At 49.2% G+C, this 17218-nt stretch overlaps 7 protein-coding genes across 7 annotated transcripts; 1 reads left to right on the top strand and 6 right to left on the bottom strand.

Annotated features, from left to right (window-relative positions):
• Nucleotides 1–198: 198 nt before the first annotated feature.
• On the bottom strand, nt 199–2398 carry M430DRAFT_56406 (hypothetical protein). The gene is made up of 2 exons (XM_024868606.1): nt 2237–2398; nt 199–2181 (listed from the first exon to the last, which is right to left on the bottom strand). Exons 1-2 carry the CDS (start codon nt 2255–2257, stop codon nt 652–654), a joined length of 1551 nt encoding a protein of 516 aa, XP_024724312.1. The 5' UTR covers nt 2258–2398; the 3' UTR covers nt 199–651.
• A 440-nt stretch (nt 2399–2838) lies between these two features.
• M430DRAFT_56405 (hypothetical protein) lies at nt 2839–5621 on the bottom strand. Its single transcript, XM_024868605.1, has 4 exons — nt 5200–5621; nt 4855–5148; nt 4695–4804; nt 2839–4648 (listed from the first exon to the last, which is right to left on the bottom strand). The coding sequence occupies exons 1-4, from the start codon at nt 5356–5358 to the stop codon at nt 2917–2919; spliced, it is 2295 nt and encodes a 764-aa protein (XP_024724311.1). The 5' UTR covers nt 5359–5621; the 3' UTR covers nt 2839–2916.
• Nucleotides 5622–5896: 275 nt separating this feature from the next.
• Nucleotides 5897–8386, bottom strand: M430DRAFT_33320 (hypothetical protein). The gene has a single exon (XM_024866346.1). It carries the CDS (start codon nt 8351–8353, stop codon nt 6167–6169), a length of 2187 nt encoding a protein of 728 aa, XP_024724310.1. The 5' UTR covers nt 8354–8386; the 3' UTR covers nt 5897–6166.
• A 273-nt stretch (nt 8387–8659) lies between these two features.
• On the bottom strand, nt 8660–10055 carry M430DRAFT_273104 (hypothetical protein; the record flags this gene model as incomplete). Its single annotated transcript, XM_024865575.1, has 3 exons — nt 8660–9659; nt 9714–9896; nt 9958–10055. 3 exons carry the CDS (start codon nt 10053–10055, stop codon nt 8738–8740), a joined length of 1203 nt encoding a protein of 400 aa, XP_024724309.1. The 3' UTR covers nt 8660–8737.
• Nucleotides 10056–11514: 1459 nt separating this feature from the next.
• On the top strand, nt 11515–12067 carry M430DRAFT_33318 (hypothetical protein). The gene has a single exon (XM_024866345.1). It carries the CDS (start codon nt 11556–11558, stop codon nt 11859–11861), a length of 306 nt encoding a protein of 101 aa, XP_024724308.1. The 5' UTR covers nt 11515–11555; the 3' UTR covers nt 11862–12067.
• A 273-nt stretch (nt 12068–12340) lies between these two features.
• Nucleotides 12341–14633, bottom strand: M430DRAFT_39754 (hypothetical protein; the record flags this gene model as incomplete). The annotated part of the gene is made up of 2 exons (XM_024867338.1): nt 12341–14279; nt 14343–14633. 2 exons carry the CDS (start codon nt 14631–14633, stop codon nt 12381–12383), a joined length of 2190 nt encoding a protein of 729 aa, XP_024724307.1. The 3' UTR covers nt 12341–12380.
• A 951-nt stretch (nt 14634–15584) lies between these two features.
• On the bottom strand, nt 15585–17150 carry M430DRAFT_16421 (hypothetical protein; the record flags this gene model as incomplete). The annotated part of the gene is made up of 1 exon (XM_024863457.1): nt 15585–17150. The coding sequence occupies one exon, from the start codon at nt 17148–17150 to the stop codon at nt 15585–15587; it is 1566 nt and encodes a 521-aa protein (XP_024724306.1).
• Nucleotides 17151–17218: the final 68 nt, after the last annotated feature.

The following is a 17218-nucleotide window of genomic DNA, read 5'->3' as shown; positions in this document are numbered from 1 at the left end:
ACCCAAAAGCTGTGATCAAGGCTTCCTTCAAGTTATAAAGATATCTATATGAAAAGATATTTATATGAGTAAGGCCCGACGCAGAGGGAGAATCTCCTTTTTTGGGGGGGGGATTCAGAAATCATGGCATCAAAATGTTCACATATGGACAGTAAAACACCCTTGTTGGATTCTTCTGGTTGACCTCTGTGACTACTCAATAACAAACACCCCAGGTACAGGGAGTACCTCTAATCCTCTTCCGCCCATTCCTTGTCTAAACCAGCCCGCCCTCCCTTCCATCCAACAAATGAAAATATGCTAGTCTAGCCGCGGCCGCATAGGCATTCAAATGAACGACGGCCCGTATGTACACTACTATTACACAAAAGGGAAATCGTCAAGGCAGCCCTTCAAATCTTTTGCCCAGACTGACATGAAGCATCATCTCCTATTTAACCAGAACACTACCTCAGATGTTTCCCAATGAGTCAATGACTCAAGTCTTGCCTATTTGAGACCATACGAGCGTATGCCTCTCCCGGCTATGTTTTGGAGTACAACAGACAAATGCTGTTGCCCAACTATTGAATCTGCCACTAAAGCTTGGCCAACAATGTCAAGAGTAGGCTAGGCAGGGCGGGAAAAACGACATTCGCCAAGGGCTCATCTTCATTGATTGGAGGCGCTCCGCTTTCCTTCCCTATGTTTCGCCATTTTCTCGCTCATATACCTCCATGACCTCGAGATTCCCGATGTGAAGACGCCCTTCAAACTCTGGCTCGTACTCGGCCAGCCAATCGTCTGCTTGATGACCCTGCTGACCTCGGTGCGTAAATCTTCCGGTGCTTCACTCGCAATCCTCCTCTCAAAACCCCCGCCTTCACGTCTGTTAATCCGAGTCGAATCTTCATCCTTCGTCTCTTCAAGCATTTTGTTGAATTCGAGTTGTGGAATTTGATATTTCTCTTGGTATCGGAAGTATAGTTTCGATCTGAATGCCTTGGGCAACCGCCGGACCATGTTTCCTCGTTTCACGGGGTCCATGTCTTGGACTAGGTGAACATTTGCCGAGGGATCTGAGCTCCAGTCGGGGTTAGAGCATTTCGAATCATTAAAACTGACGTTAGGGAGATTGTCGATGAGGGGGGCGTAGAGGCGGCGAAAATGAGGAAGGTTATTTCCCACGATGTTGGCGACTTTTGACGGGTCTTCTGTTGGGAGAGACATTCGGGGGTCACCCATATAGCTGATGTTTGCAATAGTGCTGTATAATTCTTGCTCGGTGAAAGATGGGGGAAGGAGTAAAAGAGCCGTTCGCAATGCAGATAGTAGGTTGACCTGGTTTGCGAGACGGACCCGGGCATCATCTCGTAGAATTTTGACTGGTTTCTGCAACCGTCCAGCCAAGTATAGCGTCCTCCATTCGGAGAGATCAGTGCACAGTGTGTCGAGGTTCACAACTCCATACTTGATGAGCGTGCCATTGACCGTTACAAAGGGGTTGAAGTATACACCAGCTCCCCACTTATCCTGCATGGCCGACACAGCGCCTGATCCGAGTGACCCGAGTGCCGAGTAATGATCACGGTGCTGATGCAAGTTCAGAGAATGCCAGTGCTGTGTGTATGATACACCGAATATGAAGTCGATCATCTTCGGCGTCCCGCCCTGAGCTTTCACGACCGCCTCTGGCGGTTTCGAATGTATCGAGGTGGCGCTTGAGGGTGTGGCCTTAACCGCTTTTGACTGGGGAAATACGCCAGAGCCATACGCAAAGGCATATCTGATCGGGGCCCGAAACTGCCAGAGAATCTGCCGCAATGCATCCTTAAACTCATCGTTGATCACCATGTGCTGATTGACTCCGAAGTTTGAATAAGGAAGTTGGGAGAAGTGTGAAATATCAAAGTTCGGATTCTCTTCCCAATCTGTTGGGGTGCTGCTGGTCGGGGTCGGACGCTGCATGGAGGAGATATCAGAGGCAGACGAAGAGTCCGAGGACTTCGAGGTAGCTGAGTCTGATGCATGGTCGCCGATGGATTGCTCTTGTGTGTTCGAGGCAACATCCTTCGGCTTCGGGGACTGAGTGGCCAGAGTCCGTCTTGTCGAGATGGTGGGTGGAATGTAATAGTGCTGCCATCGAAGACACGGTTTCGCAGTCCACGCTCCGGAAGAAGGGATATAGAATGCCTTGCCGGCCTATTTGAGAAGTCAGCGACTGAAGCATGCGAACAAGCGGCGTTTGATGGCTCACAGTGATATGCCGGACAGCCATTCTGTGCTGTGAGTGGAATAGCTTATCCCATGTGGGTGTTTTGTAGAAATTCCTGGGTGCAGCAGATGCTGCAAAAGCGTCACCGCCCGTCCAAAGCCATGAAGCGTCTCTCTTATGGTCTTGTTTACGGAGGAGAGGTCGGGCCCGGAAAGGATTTCGGAGTCTAGCCATGTAGCCGGCCTAGCTACTCTTTTCCCAAGGCCGCTGACTAAGGTAACAAGGCCCCATAGACGGTTGTCTTCGACGGTTCGCCGTTTTCCTCCGTATATTCAGAGATGTACGCAACATCAGAACCCGAGGGGCAAAAGATACATCCAATGTTGCTCACCTTGTGTGCACTTACTGAAACCCTTTTGGTCGCGGCCGTCGACCCTTTCGTAGACTGACAGGAGGGGACTGCTCACCGGGGCAATTGCACAGTGATCACGTGCAGAATATCAACATGTGCCGTACTTTCTTTCGCTGACTGTTCCATGAATAGGTACAGTGGGGCCTGAAAAGGAGCCCGGGGTGTGATAGTAGATATTACTGACTGCCGCGAATAAAGCGAGACAGGCGTGCCTGCATACACCAAGTTGAAAGCCGTACCCAGACGCCGAAGCGCATTGTAAACCATAACCAATCCTTCGAAACCAGAACACCGCCATGTCCATGATGCCTCAATCAATACACTCAATTCCCTCCAACGCCCTCATAGCTCTCGTTCCCTCCCTCTCAAAAGCCCCCACCATCCTCTCACATTCGTTTCGTAATTTCTCCTCCGCCATCTCTGCGTTGTAATGAATCCATTCCTCTACAGTCATCTTCTTCTCCGGACTCGTTAGCTCACCATTTTTCACCTTTTCAATCACATCTCCCAGAACCCCCCTCTCCATTAAGTTCTCATCGTCCTGAGGCCCCTGGAAAATATCGTCGATATCCACAGCAGTCCATGGGTTGACGCTTTGGAGACACGCAATGACATTGCGTTTAGATGGAGACGTAACAGGTGTACTGGCTGCGAGGGGTATCCGTGTCGCATTCGAATGAGGCGTATTCGAATGAGGCGTATTCGAATGAGGCGTGGCCGCCTTATTGACAATGGCCGATTGCTTCAAGGAGGGAGGCTGGTTTTCTATGTCTGAAGATTGGGGTGACTGAGATGGTGTCATTTCTTTTGGTGGCGGTGTTGATGACCGAGCTCGCGCGGGAGATTCTCGAGGTAGTTGAGGGGAAGGAGCTTGTTGTTTCTTTTGATGGTCAATGGGCGGCGAATGTTGAATTGAAATACTATGCTCAGGCTCAGACGCAATCTGTTGCTCAGGCTCAGACGCAATCTGTTGCTCAGGCTCAGACGCAATCTGTTGCTCAGGCTCAGACACAATCTGTTGCTCAGGCTCAGACGCAATCTGTTGCTCAGGCTCCTCCTCTACAGCTTGTTGCGCCTTAATTTCGGCCTCAGCTGCCTTCTTTGCAGCGGCTTGTTGTTTAGCAGAAGCCTTTCGTGGTTGCTTGACTTTGGCGCCCTTCGTTTTGGGAAGTGGCTTCGACTCCGCCTCCATTGCTTCGAGCTCGGCTTCAATTGCAGCTTCATCAATATCCACTGGTTTGACCTCGAGCATGGCATGGTCAGCCTTGATGATCTTGCTTGATCTAGTAGCTTTCCGTGGAGGTGTCGCCGCATGTGTCTCCTCATCATCAGTCAAAGGTCTGTCGAGGTCAGCTCGAAGTGCTGCATCTAGTTCTTCGTCATTTGGAACAGGAGCTGTCGGCGAAGTAACAGTAGCCGTTGATGCTTTACGGGTTGATCTGGCCCTAGATGGCCTTCCCCTCGTCCGGCTGCCTCTCGACTTTGAACCCTCGTCTGTAACTGCCTGGTTTGTATCCCCTTCCACATCAGGAACAGTATCTACAGCGATACTTCCTCTCGTTCGTGTAGTCCTCCTCTTTGCTGGTGGTTCCTCGACCTCGATAGCGGACGCTGTGGAATCATTTATCTCTTCACTTTTCCTCTTCCTGCCTCTTGTAGGTTTCGTAGCTATTTCAACCTTGACTTCGAAATCGTCATCCTCAGGTTCGGGTCCTACAGCGACCTCGATGGGCTCGCTCTTTTTGGCCTTGGTTTTTCTTCCCTTCGCGGCAGTGGCTTTCTTTCCTTTGCCCATCTTCTTCTCGCTATGAGTTGCCGTTGCGTTTGTCGCCGTTGTCAGGATACTATCTTCCTCTTCAGCTGGAAGGTCTGGAAGGGATGGCGCGTCCGAGGTAGTAGTAAGAACTGATTGGGTAGACAGTCTGGAACTCTTTGAACTTCTGTCTTTCTTTGCTTTGGTTCTTTTGGCGGCGGGGCCCGGTTTGTGATCTCTGATAAGTGCGAAGAAAGGGCATTCTGGCGAACGGCTAAGGTGTTCGTCCCTACCATGATTAGTGATTCTTCCACGCAGTTAAACTCAAAGCTTACATTGGCTTATCTGATGGCTCCCATCCATCCAAAGCTAAAGAACAATATGTGCAAGTAGCCATATCATCATACTCAGGCGTTGGCGTGTATTTCCATCCAGCATCCACCATCTATACTCACTGTCAGTTACGCTCAAACCCCTTCCGATTAGTAACAATACCTGCTTGATTTTACATTTCCATCCCTTCTTATTCTCATGTGGCCATTTATCCGCGAAGGTTGCCTTTCGTGCCTCGATCATCCTGGCGCTTGAAGGGTCTTCCTCACTCAGTTCCCCGTCCTGCCGTTCAATTGTCGCGACGATCGCCCATCCGCAGGCCGGTGAGTGCTTCAAATGTTCTGCAAGCGGATCATCGCCCTTTTCCCATCCGTCTAAGGAATTGTGACAGAGAAAGCAAGAAACATTATCAGGATATGCTTGAAGTGGATAGTAGAAGAAACCTGCTTTTGCGAGCTTTGAGTTTGTTAGCAACAGTAGATATGCAAGCCAGACTCGGTCAAATACCTCTTCCGGAGCTAGAAATTTGTGCGGCCATTTCGTCGACTTTGGGCCCTTCGAGTTCGCGTTCGACGTTCTCCTCTTAGACACTTGCTGTGCTGTTTGGAAGGATGCAAGCCGACTCTCGTATGTAAAGTATTGATCGGCGACATCTATGATAGCCATGTTGGCAGCAGATAGTAGAGTCTATCCGCGAGAATTTCGCCTTCTGTTGTGGTGGCGATAACCAGCGCTGGGATAGGGAGGATTCAATTGTTTTGATGTGCTCGACCGCGTCGTCGTACGTGGGTTCGCGAAATCGCAGGTAGGGAACCCTGTGGACGGGTCGACGGATCAAATATAAGAGAACGGGTAAGCTACTGCGTATTTAGAATCGGAACATCGGTATTTTGCATCTGAATGACGCAGAATGGTTATATCAGAGCGCTGAAGACGCGGGGTTGTTTGTTTACCTACTATTTACTAATAATAAGTTTCGCGTCAAGGTCAACCGAAGGAAAATCATTCGTTTACCCATATCACGTGGTAAGCCTCTCACGTGCCAAATCCCTGGCAAGGCATCGACAAAATCACCTGCTCACCTCTGTGCGTTTGGAGCGCTGAGAAATGAGATGGAGAGGGCAGAGAATGGCTAGGGACAATTGAAGAGGATACAAGGCAAAAGACATCACTTGGGGAGGGCATTGGGCCGCAGTAGTCAAGTCCACAAAGCATCATTCAAAACAGTGGATTACCAATTATGACATACATGGGTATCATCGCAAGCAAGATCCAAGCTCCAACATACTCCAGCATAATCCAGCGTAGTCCAAGTGCTCCAAGATGCGCCGGGTTCCCAAGTATTGTTTTCGCCCTGCCTCCACAACCATGACCTCGCCAGCGAGGTTTAAGGCTCAAGACCTAATATCTCCAGAATTTCATTCATTAGGAATCGTGCGTTTGCTAATTGTAGTATGGCAGACACCTGCTTGAGCTACAGCCCCCCTGGAGAACGCCCCATCGTAGGATATCCCTTTAATACTTTATTAGGGTGAAGATTCTTCCGTTTACTGTTAGGCGATATCTCCTGGAGAGTTGAAGCCGGCTTCAAGATGGTTGAGCGTTCAAAGTCCACCAGCATCACTTGCTTGCTTTCAGCATTCCATAGCACATTCGGTGACCTTACATCGCCATGCTCTACTCCGTAATCCAGAAGCTTTCGGACAGCCCGTCGTATTTCCTCGACGAAATCCCTTCCCAGACCGGACATCAGGTTCTCGGCCCGCTCACCCGCCCAGGACATGAGGAGCATATGCACTATTCTGACTCCGAAGTCGAGAAAGTATGTTTTGACTAGAGAGATATTCCCAAGGTATACCGGAATGAGTTCCCCTTGAAATCCGATTAAGTGTCGATATATACGTCCTTCATGCTTTAACGCTGGAATAAAAGCTTCCACGGTCCCTTTGGCGACGAAGGTATATCCATGAGAGTACAAGGTCAACTTGAACAAAGCACCCCGGGCGCCTTGCTTTCCAAGAGGTTCACATCCGTAGTCAAGGCTTCTTTCAAGTTGATGTTGTATACCCTGGGCGAGAGTCTTCCCCTCTAGAGCATGGCAGTTGCTAGCTTTATGGCTACGGTGTGCCGAGACGTTCGGGCAAGCTTCATCTAAGGGTCGTCCTCGAACCAACCCTAGCAGACAAGCCTGAGTACAGTATTGTCGATGGCAGCGGATACCATTTTGTTCGGGTATCTGCGGCGTTTTGACATTGGCTGGCCTGTTTCCGGGCTGCGTTGTACGGGCCTTTGGCTTGCGGGGCGTTTCAACTTCTGAGAAATCATCTGATGAGCTAGAGGGGCTCTCTGGATCCTCGTGCACGTCTATGATATCACAGCTATTCTTCCCCTGCTTATGCTTCCCAACCGGCGAGCGCTTGACAAGATGAACCCGTGCTTGAAAACCTGATGGCGGCGGGGTCATAGCCTTCTCGTCAGGGGGTATCTGCCGTAAGATTGCTTCGTGGTCGATAACTGCCTTGTAAGCTTTTTCTAATGTGTAATTTCGCCATTTTTGGCTATGAGGCTTCGAGTCCAGCGCCATTATGCAGAAAGTCAAGTTCTGGCTTACTGCGGTGCGAGACAGTAAGATATCCACCTCACTCTGGGCCTCGGCTTCGATTTTAGCCTCTGCGAGATGATAATATAGTGTATGGGGCTCCTTCTTCTTGATCAAAAGAAAAATATCGGCTTCTCCAGTGGTTAGTTTACTGTACTTGAGGCCGTTCTCAATCATATAAGAATACGTTTGCGTTAGAGCCGCTACTGTTAGTAACTCGGAGTTGTATACAAACTTCTCATCTGGATCTGTCGGTATCGTGATACGATTGATAACACCCTCCGGAATATTCATAGACCCATTATCAGCTTGTAAAAGTCCAGCCCGTAGATGAGAAACAGACAGCTTGTGAGACGATTTGTGTCCAACAACCATGCACAGGCTTCGTGTACCATCTGCCTCCTTGTATACACAAATCTGATCATTCTGAAGATTATCTTGAACCTCGTCATCCTTACCGCTAAGAGTGTTGGCATGGTTTTCAAAAGTGATACCTTCGCCTAGATCAAATCTACGACGGGCCTCGTCTATCTGTAGGAGGTGAGAGACAATGTTGGTTGTCGGCCGTTCAATAGCTAAACGCTGGTATGTCTCCAAATCCTTCTCGCTTGCCAGTGGCCGATCACAGAGGTCTTGGCCAAGCTCTTTGAGATGTTGGACGGAGCTGAAAAGTCTTGCGTCTTTTGGGATACATTCATGAATTTTGTCAAAAAGCTGCTGCTGCAATATTGGAAAGTCCGTCCAAGGCTTCAACAGGGTCGGGCACGGCTTGTTCTTCGGATGAGTGATAGAGCCCTGAGTACTAAGGCTCTTGTCTGTCTGGATGCGAAGTGGTCTCGAGAGGTGTATATGGCAGGTGCTTAAGTATTCTTCGAATGTCGTACGGCGTGTCTTTTTCTCCTCTTCTATTCGGATTCGCCGCTCTTCTTCCGCACGTTGTTGCTCTTCTTCCGCACGTCGTCGCTCCCGTTCTGCCCGCTCTTCTGCTTCCTGTCGAATTCGCCGCTCTTCCAGAAGCAACTGCTCTAGACGCGCAAAATCCGAGTCCCGTCGTGATGACATTTCGTCGATGTGAGCTTGGAGTTTGGAGTCCGTTGTCGAGTTGAAAAGAGGGACTAGGAGTCATCAAGAGCACTTTATCATCGCCTCGGCAACGGCTATACTCCGTAGGCGCGGGCCGCCATTTGGGCGCCGGAGAGGCACTAGTACTATCTTAGCCGGACTAGTAGCCCTACAAGTTTTAGTGCCTATCTTAGGTAGGTAATAATAATACACTTTTAGACTGAAGTGAAAGATTGCGATATATAATTTGGTCCTTATACATATAAACATTTTACAAAGTTCTAAACAAGATCTTGAATTTTTCTAAGCGCCAACAAACGCCAATAAGCGCCTTCAAATGCCTAACACTCAATCCCGACATAGTTCTTGTACATCTCCGATGCGTTAGATCGCCTGGTCGATTAGTTTGTAACCGAGGAACTGATCATCTCGTTCCCTGTCATCGGCATACAAAACCCGCAAGTGCCTTGTACGAGCGCTATACTCGAGTGTGACACGGACGGGGTCGCCTCGGTCATCAGGGCGCCTGTAAATAACTGGTTGATACACACGACCGCCAAGGTACTGAGTAGCGAGGTCCAAAATGGCTCGGACCTTTTTTGGGTAGTTAGGTCTAGTGACTCCGTTATTAGCACCAACTGTAAGGAGTCTGGTCGACGCTCCTTGCATGTACTGTCCTCCCCCTTCTGTATTCACGAGGGGATGACCTAGGCCATAGCTGCGACCATTGAGGAACCCCAATACTTGAGTGTTGAATTGGTGACTTGAAAAGTCTCCGCCAGCTGAGAATCCGGAAACTTCCCATAAATGAGCAATATAGATGTAGTCCGCATTGTACGCAACCAGGATGGAGCATCCTTGTAATCCACTGATTGTTCCGTACTGGGCATCAGTATCGGTTCTGACAACAAAAGAATTCGCAAAAGTTGGGTCGGCCGTAATTTCTTTCGTGTTTCGGTCCCTGATAATGGCATTAATGCGTCTCATATAACCAGTAGGAGAGTTACTAATCTGGGGAAGCCCCTGGGGGAAGGGAATACGACGTTCAATCTCGTGGATGCTGGTAAAATTGGCATCACCCGAATAGGCATCGCGGGTAACAGCTTTATGAGATGCTTGAGGGGTGGAGGACGACTCCGGGGTGGAGGACGACTCCGGGGTGGAGGACGACTCCGGGGTGGAGGATGGCTTTGGGTTGGGGGACGAATTCGGGGTGGAGGAAGGGAGTGGAGGCGGCGATGGCCTGGGCAAGTTACCTGAGGGTGCAGGCTTTGCTGCACAAACATTAGTCCGCGGAGCGGAAGTCCTATCGTCGCAGTTAGATATCATTCTAAGAAACATGAGCTGGTAAGACACTCACCCGCTTGGAGTACCTTTGGACGGGGTAGAAACGGGGGTAGGTATACCTCCTGTCGCATGTGGAAGGACACCAGTCGAGGTCTGACCTGCAGGGTGTGAAGTGACCCCGGACGAGGTATCCTTTAGAGCATCCGAGGATTTAGTAGGGGCACTGGCAACAAGCTCAGTATTTTGAAAGCTTTTACTATTAGTTGTCTTAGCAAGATGGGGTTACGGCTATGGGAAACAACAAAACTGTAGCTTACTCGCTTGAATCAAGAGGAAATCCAGTTGATTGTTGAAGGAGAAGTCCAAGAAGACACAGGAAAGATAGCCAGAACTGGAGTCTCTGGCGTGCCATCATCTTGATGGTGGATATAGAGAGACGACAACAGAAAAATCTAGAATGGTAAACCGTTCTGTTTGGGCGAGAGGAGAAGTGGCTGAAAGAGGAGGGTCAAGAAGAAGAATTGACACCAGATGCTGTAGGTGAGGAAGAGATGATGAAGATGATGGGAAGAAAGTAATCTTAAATTCAATTAATTATCCATTGCTTTATATCTTCAATTGTCCCGCAGCGGGTCGGATTGATTTGGAAATTTGCATGAAAAAGGAAGAATGTGGATTGTGCCTTGAAACCACACTCAGAATCCAGAAGGAAGAATCATCAACCAAGTTCACGAGAGAAAACCAGTGGTTTGGAATCTGGAAGCCAAGTTCCAAGGACAGCTGCGACTGTAGCGTATGGTCCGTTATGGGTTCAGTCACTGGGCGTCTGTGGGAAAGGAACGGAACCCACGTGGGGTAAGTTGGAGGTGGATGAGACAAGGAGATCTTGTTCATTGCTCCTCCAGGCACGTTGGACGCCATCTAAGCCAGCAAGCCTGTATGGGCTGCCAGATCCAGGAGTCTCGGATTCACCATGGGTTGTGAAGGCACAATGCGTGAGTGAGGGTTAAAGTCGATGTTCAACATTCGACGAGTAGGATGAGCAGGGTGAACAACGTGAACAACATGAACAACATGAACAGCATGCATAGGAATGAAAGAGAAGAGGGATTAATTGGCCACAGCCACGGCGCAGCTATAGGTTACCTAATAAGGTAAGGTAAGGTACCTTAAGGTAGATTAAGGTGATCCAAGGTCAAAATAGGGTTTCCATAGCCACAGCCACAGCCACAAGCGAATGGCACAGCAACATCTCGTGACAACCAACAGACAGGACCAGTAACAGGACTAATAAAGGGCCAGATAACCACCTGCAGCGGCAATTTTCTGTTTAAAGTTTAAAGTTTTCGATTCTCGATTCCTGATCTCTTGTCTATTGCAACGCCCTTTCCTGTCTCCACCTTTCTTCTATGCCACCCGCATTGAAATCTGGAACAAGCCCATAATACAACCCCAACCTCTTATCCCTTCGCCGCGATACTCCTGCAGTTGACATGGCGGCGGAAAGCGGGTCAGTACCTACCGATATCGATGTCAACCAGGATGACCCCCTATCCCTTACGCCATTAATGTATGTTTCTCCCCTCTCTTCACCCAGGAACCACAGAGCAGCCCCACAGCTCTAATACCGTAACATTCTAGACGGGCAATCAAGGACAAGAACAAGGTCCTGCCGCTCCTTGACAACGGCGCAGACGTGAACTACCTGGAATTGAAAAGGGTGCCTCGGACGGTGGCAAGCAGCAGATATGGAACGCCCATATGCAGATACCCCATCGAATTTGCTGCGGCGACCTCGAGTCTCGAGATTGTAAAGCTGCTTGTCGAGCGTGGCGCGACCCTCGAGAAGACGAATGCTTTGCATGCAGCTGCGGGGGGAATTGGGCGTGGTAGTCCGCAAGAGCGGGTGAAGGTTATGGAATTCCTTCTCGAGAAGGGTTTCGACATCAACGCGCTTGAGTTTGCGCAGGAGCCGGAGTTTCCAGAGCAGTATGAAAGCAGGATTTATGGAACCCCGTTACACTATGCAGCTGCGTGGGGATTGGAAGATAGGTTTGAGTTTCTACTGCAGAAAGGCGCTGACCCAAACATTCTTGGTTATAACTACAAGACAAAGGAGCATTGGGGTACTGCTCTTGACTGGCAGAAACTAAACGAGGAAGATGAGGGGTGTTATAGTGAGCGTATTCGGGAACTCTTAGATGATAAGGCAAAGGAATAAACGGCGGCAGCAATGAAATTGTCGAAATGCTGCTCCAGGATACTGCCCTATAATCCAGCCTTGTCCTGTTGTTGAAATCATAATGTGGTGCATGCAGTGCGGGAATTCCTCCTCGAACTTTGCTTGCATTTCGAACATATAGTTCTCAAAGTGGTAAGACTCACTATATTAGAAATGGCATTATTTTCAGCTCGATATATAGCAGCGATACCTCCTAACTTCCCACGGCGCAGAGTCCATCAAACGGGGCATGCCTTTATATGGGATCTTTCCATGCTCCCCGGAATTGCATGGCATTTTGGTACCTGTCAACCACAGAGCTGTCGCAGTGGTCTCTCACATCGCCAGCCGTTCGCGGTGACGTTGGTTCTGACGCGTGATTGACGATTCAAGCTTCGAGTAGAAGAGGGCTGGGAGATTTGCACAAAGTTCTAGAAAAGCTAGAGGTAGGAATGGAAATGTAAATCGACGGACTGTTGGTAAAAGAGACTCCAAATTGGCAAATAGGGGACTATCTATCTAATCGGACCAAACATCCTCCTGAAATCTCTTTGCCCGCTTCAGTTCGTGCATGATGTACCTTTCAGCCTCCACCTCACTCCATCCCTTCGAATCCATCAATATTTTCATCAATGTATTCCTCACATTTCGAGCCATATCCGCAGATCCGCATATGTAGACAGTTGCGTTCTGATCGAGAAGACACACGATTCGGTCTTTGAGCTCTACAACCAAATCTTGAACATGTATCTTGCTGCCGAATCGCGAGAAAGCAGGCACAACTTCGAAGTTTGGGACGCGAGTTTCGTAATCCTTCCATTCTTCCGCGTATAGATAACCATCGGATGGAGACCGACAGCCAAACAGGAGCAGCGTCGGTCCGGTCGGGATGTTGTGGCTGGCTAGTGCGGCTCGCTCTTGCACGAAGGCTCGAAAGGGAGCAACGCCCGTGCCCGCGCCTATCATGATGATTGGCCTTTGAGAATTGGGCGGGAGTTTAAACGTTGATCTCCTGAGCTGTACGAAGACTTTGCCGCTCGTGTTCTCATAGTGAGGGCCTTCACACTCAGAGTCGTCACAGCTCGTAGGAAGCGTCTCATTGCTTGTGTCCACATGGCTGCGTTTGATCGCGAGTAAATAGTTGGAAGCAACACCATAGAATCGGACATCTTTTTCGGAGGAGCCCAAGAGCTTCGAGGTTACCGAAACCGTAATGGCAGGCTGGTGAGGCGACAGCGAAGGCGAGGATGCAATTGAGTAATAACGGGGCTGAAGTTTGCCCAGACCTTCCACGAGTAGAGTGAAGGGCAGTTTCTCCCAAACTTTGTTGCCACCAGCAAGTTGCATAACTTTGCTAAGTGTGAGGTAGCGGGAGGAAATATCTCTTTTGAACTTGTCTTTGTCCTTGGCCCAAGTGGAGATAATCTCGGTGGCCTCTTCAGTGGGACAGTATTCAAGAATGAGCCACAGTAGGTCTCGTGAGACGGGAGCGCAAATCTGTAGGTAATGCCGCAAGATAGTTTCCCTCGTTGTGGGAGATGGTATTGGTGCTTCCTTGTTTTCGACCCTCGACTTTAACTCAATCGCTTCTGTACGTTCTTCTTCACTCAATCCCAGCAAGTAACAGAGCCGTTGAATTTCCTCTTCCGGGTTTTGAGGCCATACTGCCAGGTGATCTCCTGTTTGGTATTTCATAGATCGATCGCCAGAGAGATCGAATTCGAGGTGAATGTACCTGCGACTGGCGCCCGGTGTAAGGTCTCTCGAAGTAACTATCGGTACAGCAAGAGGACTGTTTCGAAACCTCTTCGTCTCAGTTCTGCCGCCAGGATGCACAACTTTTGGTTCTCCAAGATGCAGGGTGCTTCGATGTGCAATCACGGGGACAATGTCGAGTTCCGGTGTGTAACGCACAGCCTGTTCTTCAACGCCGAACTTCAATTTGATGCTCTCTAGCGCTGCTTCCTTCCATTCTGTAAAGTCTTCTTGTGTAGCCATGCCGCCTCTCGCTTCATCCGCCCGGCCAACCATGCCCAAGCGCTTGGCGCCGAGCTGCTGGAGCATGTCGTCAACTGTGTCAATGACTTTATTGAAATACTTGTAGTTTCTATTCCCGAGACCAAATGCAGCATATTGCAAATCCCGGAGGCATTCCGCTTTGCCTTCTGCGAATAGTGTTGACAGGGCAGAATAGAATCCATAAGAGTTGTCCGTAGGATCCCCCTCTCCGAAGGTTGAAATAATAAAGACTACAAGCTTGGATGAAGGAATTCTGGGTAGGTCCTCATAGTCGTAGTCGTCCAAGTCAACAGCTAAACATCGAATGCCATATCTTGCGCTGCATTCCCGCGCAAGACCGCCAGCGAGTCTTTCAGCTCTGCCACCTTGTGAACCCCAAAACACTATAAGATCCAACTCCTGTAATGGCATTAGTGCCTGTCAACTAGGACTTCATATAGCTTGATTTCAAAATATACTGACAGTCAGAGCATCTATAATGCTTCTGGATTTCTTCGGAGTCTCTGCAAAAGAACTTCGGTCTTTCACCGGGATGAAGAGAAGCGGGTCAGGCTTTGGAGACCAGAAACCCCAGCCATCAGTAAACCAAGCCCATATTGCGAGGCTGAGAAATAACGTTATAAAGTCGGGAATCTTCAGAGGCCATGCCAAGTGCACAATTGGGTGGTTAAAGATATGCCCTGGCCCAGCAGGCCTAAAGGCCAGCGCGTCTACCAAGGTGTTATTTCGAGTTGTCATCTGGAGAAACGCCATCTGGAGAAATACCTCACATCATTCAAAGAGCTGTCCAAGGCAACACTGATATTTAATGTCTTTTCTTGTACCCATTGTGACGCAAGATGCCGTGTGGGAAGTCGGACCGGGACAGCTGCAAATGAGGAGAAACCAGCATGTGGCTGGCCTTTCCGATGGCCCCTACAATGTGTAGAGACGTGAGCGAGCTTGGGCTTTCACCCGAGCGAACGAGTTGCTTCTGGAGGATCGACACGAGACCCGCTGCGAGTTACCTGTGCTCTCAGGTTTTGACAAAATCTCCATATGGGAAAGACATGAGAATAAGGTTTAAAGGCCTAAAAGCCTAAAGGCATAAAGCCCCTTGGATCATGCGCTACCCCACTCAACCCCACACACTAGGCATCGGCTCCAGCTCCTCTTCTGGTTTAGTGTCTGACCTAAATTACGCTTAACTCAAGTTCGTCTCGAGGTTCCCCCCCTGAATTAGTTTTCGCTTAACTTCGTCTCGAGTTCCAGGGCCCGAGCTGAGCGGGGCGAGCAGCCGTTCCGTCTCGGTATTACTTATTCCGAGAGAGACGCATTATGGGAGGGATTTCAAATAAGTGAGTCCAATTGGAATAACGGGGCGGGGAAGATCAGAATGTGGATAAGAAGATACGATGTAGCTATCTCATGGCTAGTATATGTCAGTTAACACAAGTTGTGCATTGTAACGCACGTGCTTAATACTTCAAGACTGCAGTGAAAATGGGGGTTGGACTAAGCGGGTGTCCATTTGAAATACTTTTTGAGTATAGGGTAATGGGTCAATGGGAATCTGCTAAGTGTCGTTTCTAGGTCACAAAAGAAGAGCAAAACGTGCACACATGAGAAGCATCATGATGTGCTACTTATTGGAAAGGAAGTAATGTGTATAAATTGATGATTGTGTATTCGACTTATCATAACAGACTATGACGCTACGTATAATTAAGAGGCCTTTGCAGAAGCTCGGCGCCAGATTTTAACCGGCATGGGTCCAGACTTGATAACCATCGTCTCGTAGATGGTGGGCTCCCAGTCAGGAGACGAGAGAGCAAAATGATATCGATGAACCAAAGTCGCAACAATGAGACTCAGTTCCATGTAGGCCATATTTCTTCCAACGCATGCTCTTGCACCAGTGCTAAAAGGTACAAAGCTTGTTTGCAGATGAGCGCCAGACTCCCCTAGCCATCTCTCAGGCCGAAACTCGAAGGGGGCCTCGAAGAGTTCAGGGTCGTGATGGATGGTCCAAGTTGGAGTGCTCACAGTTGTATTTCCAGGAACCCAAACTCCAGCAATGCTCATGCCCTCAGGAGGGGTGACACGAGGCAAGGCAATGGCCAATGAAGGCCGGTGGCGTAACGTCTCGTCAATCACGGCCCGTAGATATGGGAGGAATTTGATCCTGTCGTACGCTGGCACCACCTCGTCTTCATCATCAAATGCAGTGGCTACCTCCTCATATAGAGTCTCCATACATCGCGGGTTGCGGATAAGATAATGGAAGATGTTCTGCAAAGCGCATGTAGTCGTCTCACTGCCAGCCACCATGAGCAAGCTGCATTCTTGGATCAGCTCTCCCATCTCCATACCAATCGGTACACCGTCTCGTGTGTAGTTCAGGGCGTGGAAAAAATCAGAACGCTCTTTGCCGTCAGCATCGGCTGATAAGCGTGTCTTCACAAGATGGGTGATGAAGTCCGTTATGATATCGCCATCCTTCCAGCCGCGGTGCCACGAGAAGAGCTTGCGGTTGATCTTGAAAAAGGAAGACCGTGCATAGCCCAGTGTTGATATAATCTGCAGGTTGGGATTGATGGACGCTTCAGGATGTGCCAGATATTTCTCGCCGCGGATAGTCTCGCACGTCGTAAGGTCATCACCCTGAGCGACGAATCCCAGTTTCATGCTGAAAGCAAAGTCGCCAGCCAAGTCAAGCATAAGGAGGTTAAGCCAGCGTCTGGCGTCAATGAGCTCATGAGGTTGAAAAACGGTCTGATCGGCAGGAGGTTGAGGACTAGCAAGCTTGTCCCACTGGTTGATGAGTTCCTGAATGTCCTCTCTGACATTGTGCTCCTTTTCTTCGACAGACTTCTGTGCAAATGCTGCTGCAAAGAGCTTTCTCTTCTTTGCATGTTGCTCCTTGTCAATTGAATCGAGCAACTGCCTATGGTCGCCAGCCAGAGAGGTGTAAAATTTGTCTTTGAAAGCCGCCGTTCCATGCCCATGGATATCTTTGACAGCCTCGAGAGAAGCAAATGATAGAGACTCCGGGCCCACTCGTACAATCTTGCCGTACTTCTTGTGCAATTCATGGATAGACTTGGTTCGACCTCCGGTGTAATGCTTGTACATCATCCATAAGTCGGTAAACGCAGCCGGCAACGGTCCAGGATATTGTCTTAGGCGTTTTCGATCGAGGAAATAACGAATGGTTGGTACAATAATCCATGTGATGACGAGACCGGAAAGTGCCAGAGGCAAAAATACTTGTGTTAATGGTGTGAACATAGCTGTTCGAGATATCAAAAGGTGAGAACTGATTGTGTGTTTTGAGAAATGTCAAAGAAAGAAGATGA

Source organism: Amorphotheca resinae (assembly GCF_003019875.1).
Source record: "Amorphotheca resinae ATCC 22711 unplaced genomic scaffold M430scaffold_2, whole genome shotgun sequence".
Lineage (NCBI taxonomy): Eukaryota > Fungi > Ascomycota > Leotiomycetes > Helotiales > Amorphothecaceae > Amorphotheca > Amorphotheca resinae.
This window is presented reverse-complemented; position numbering and strand designations above follow the sequence as displayed.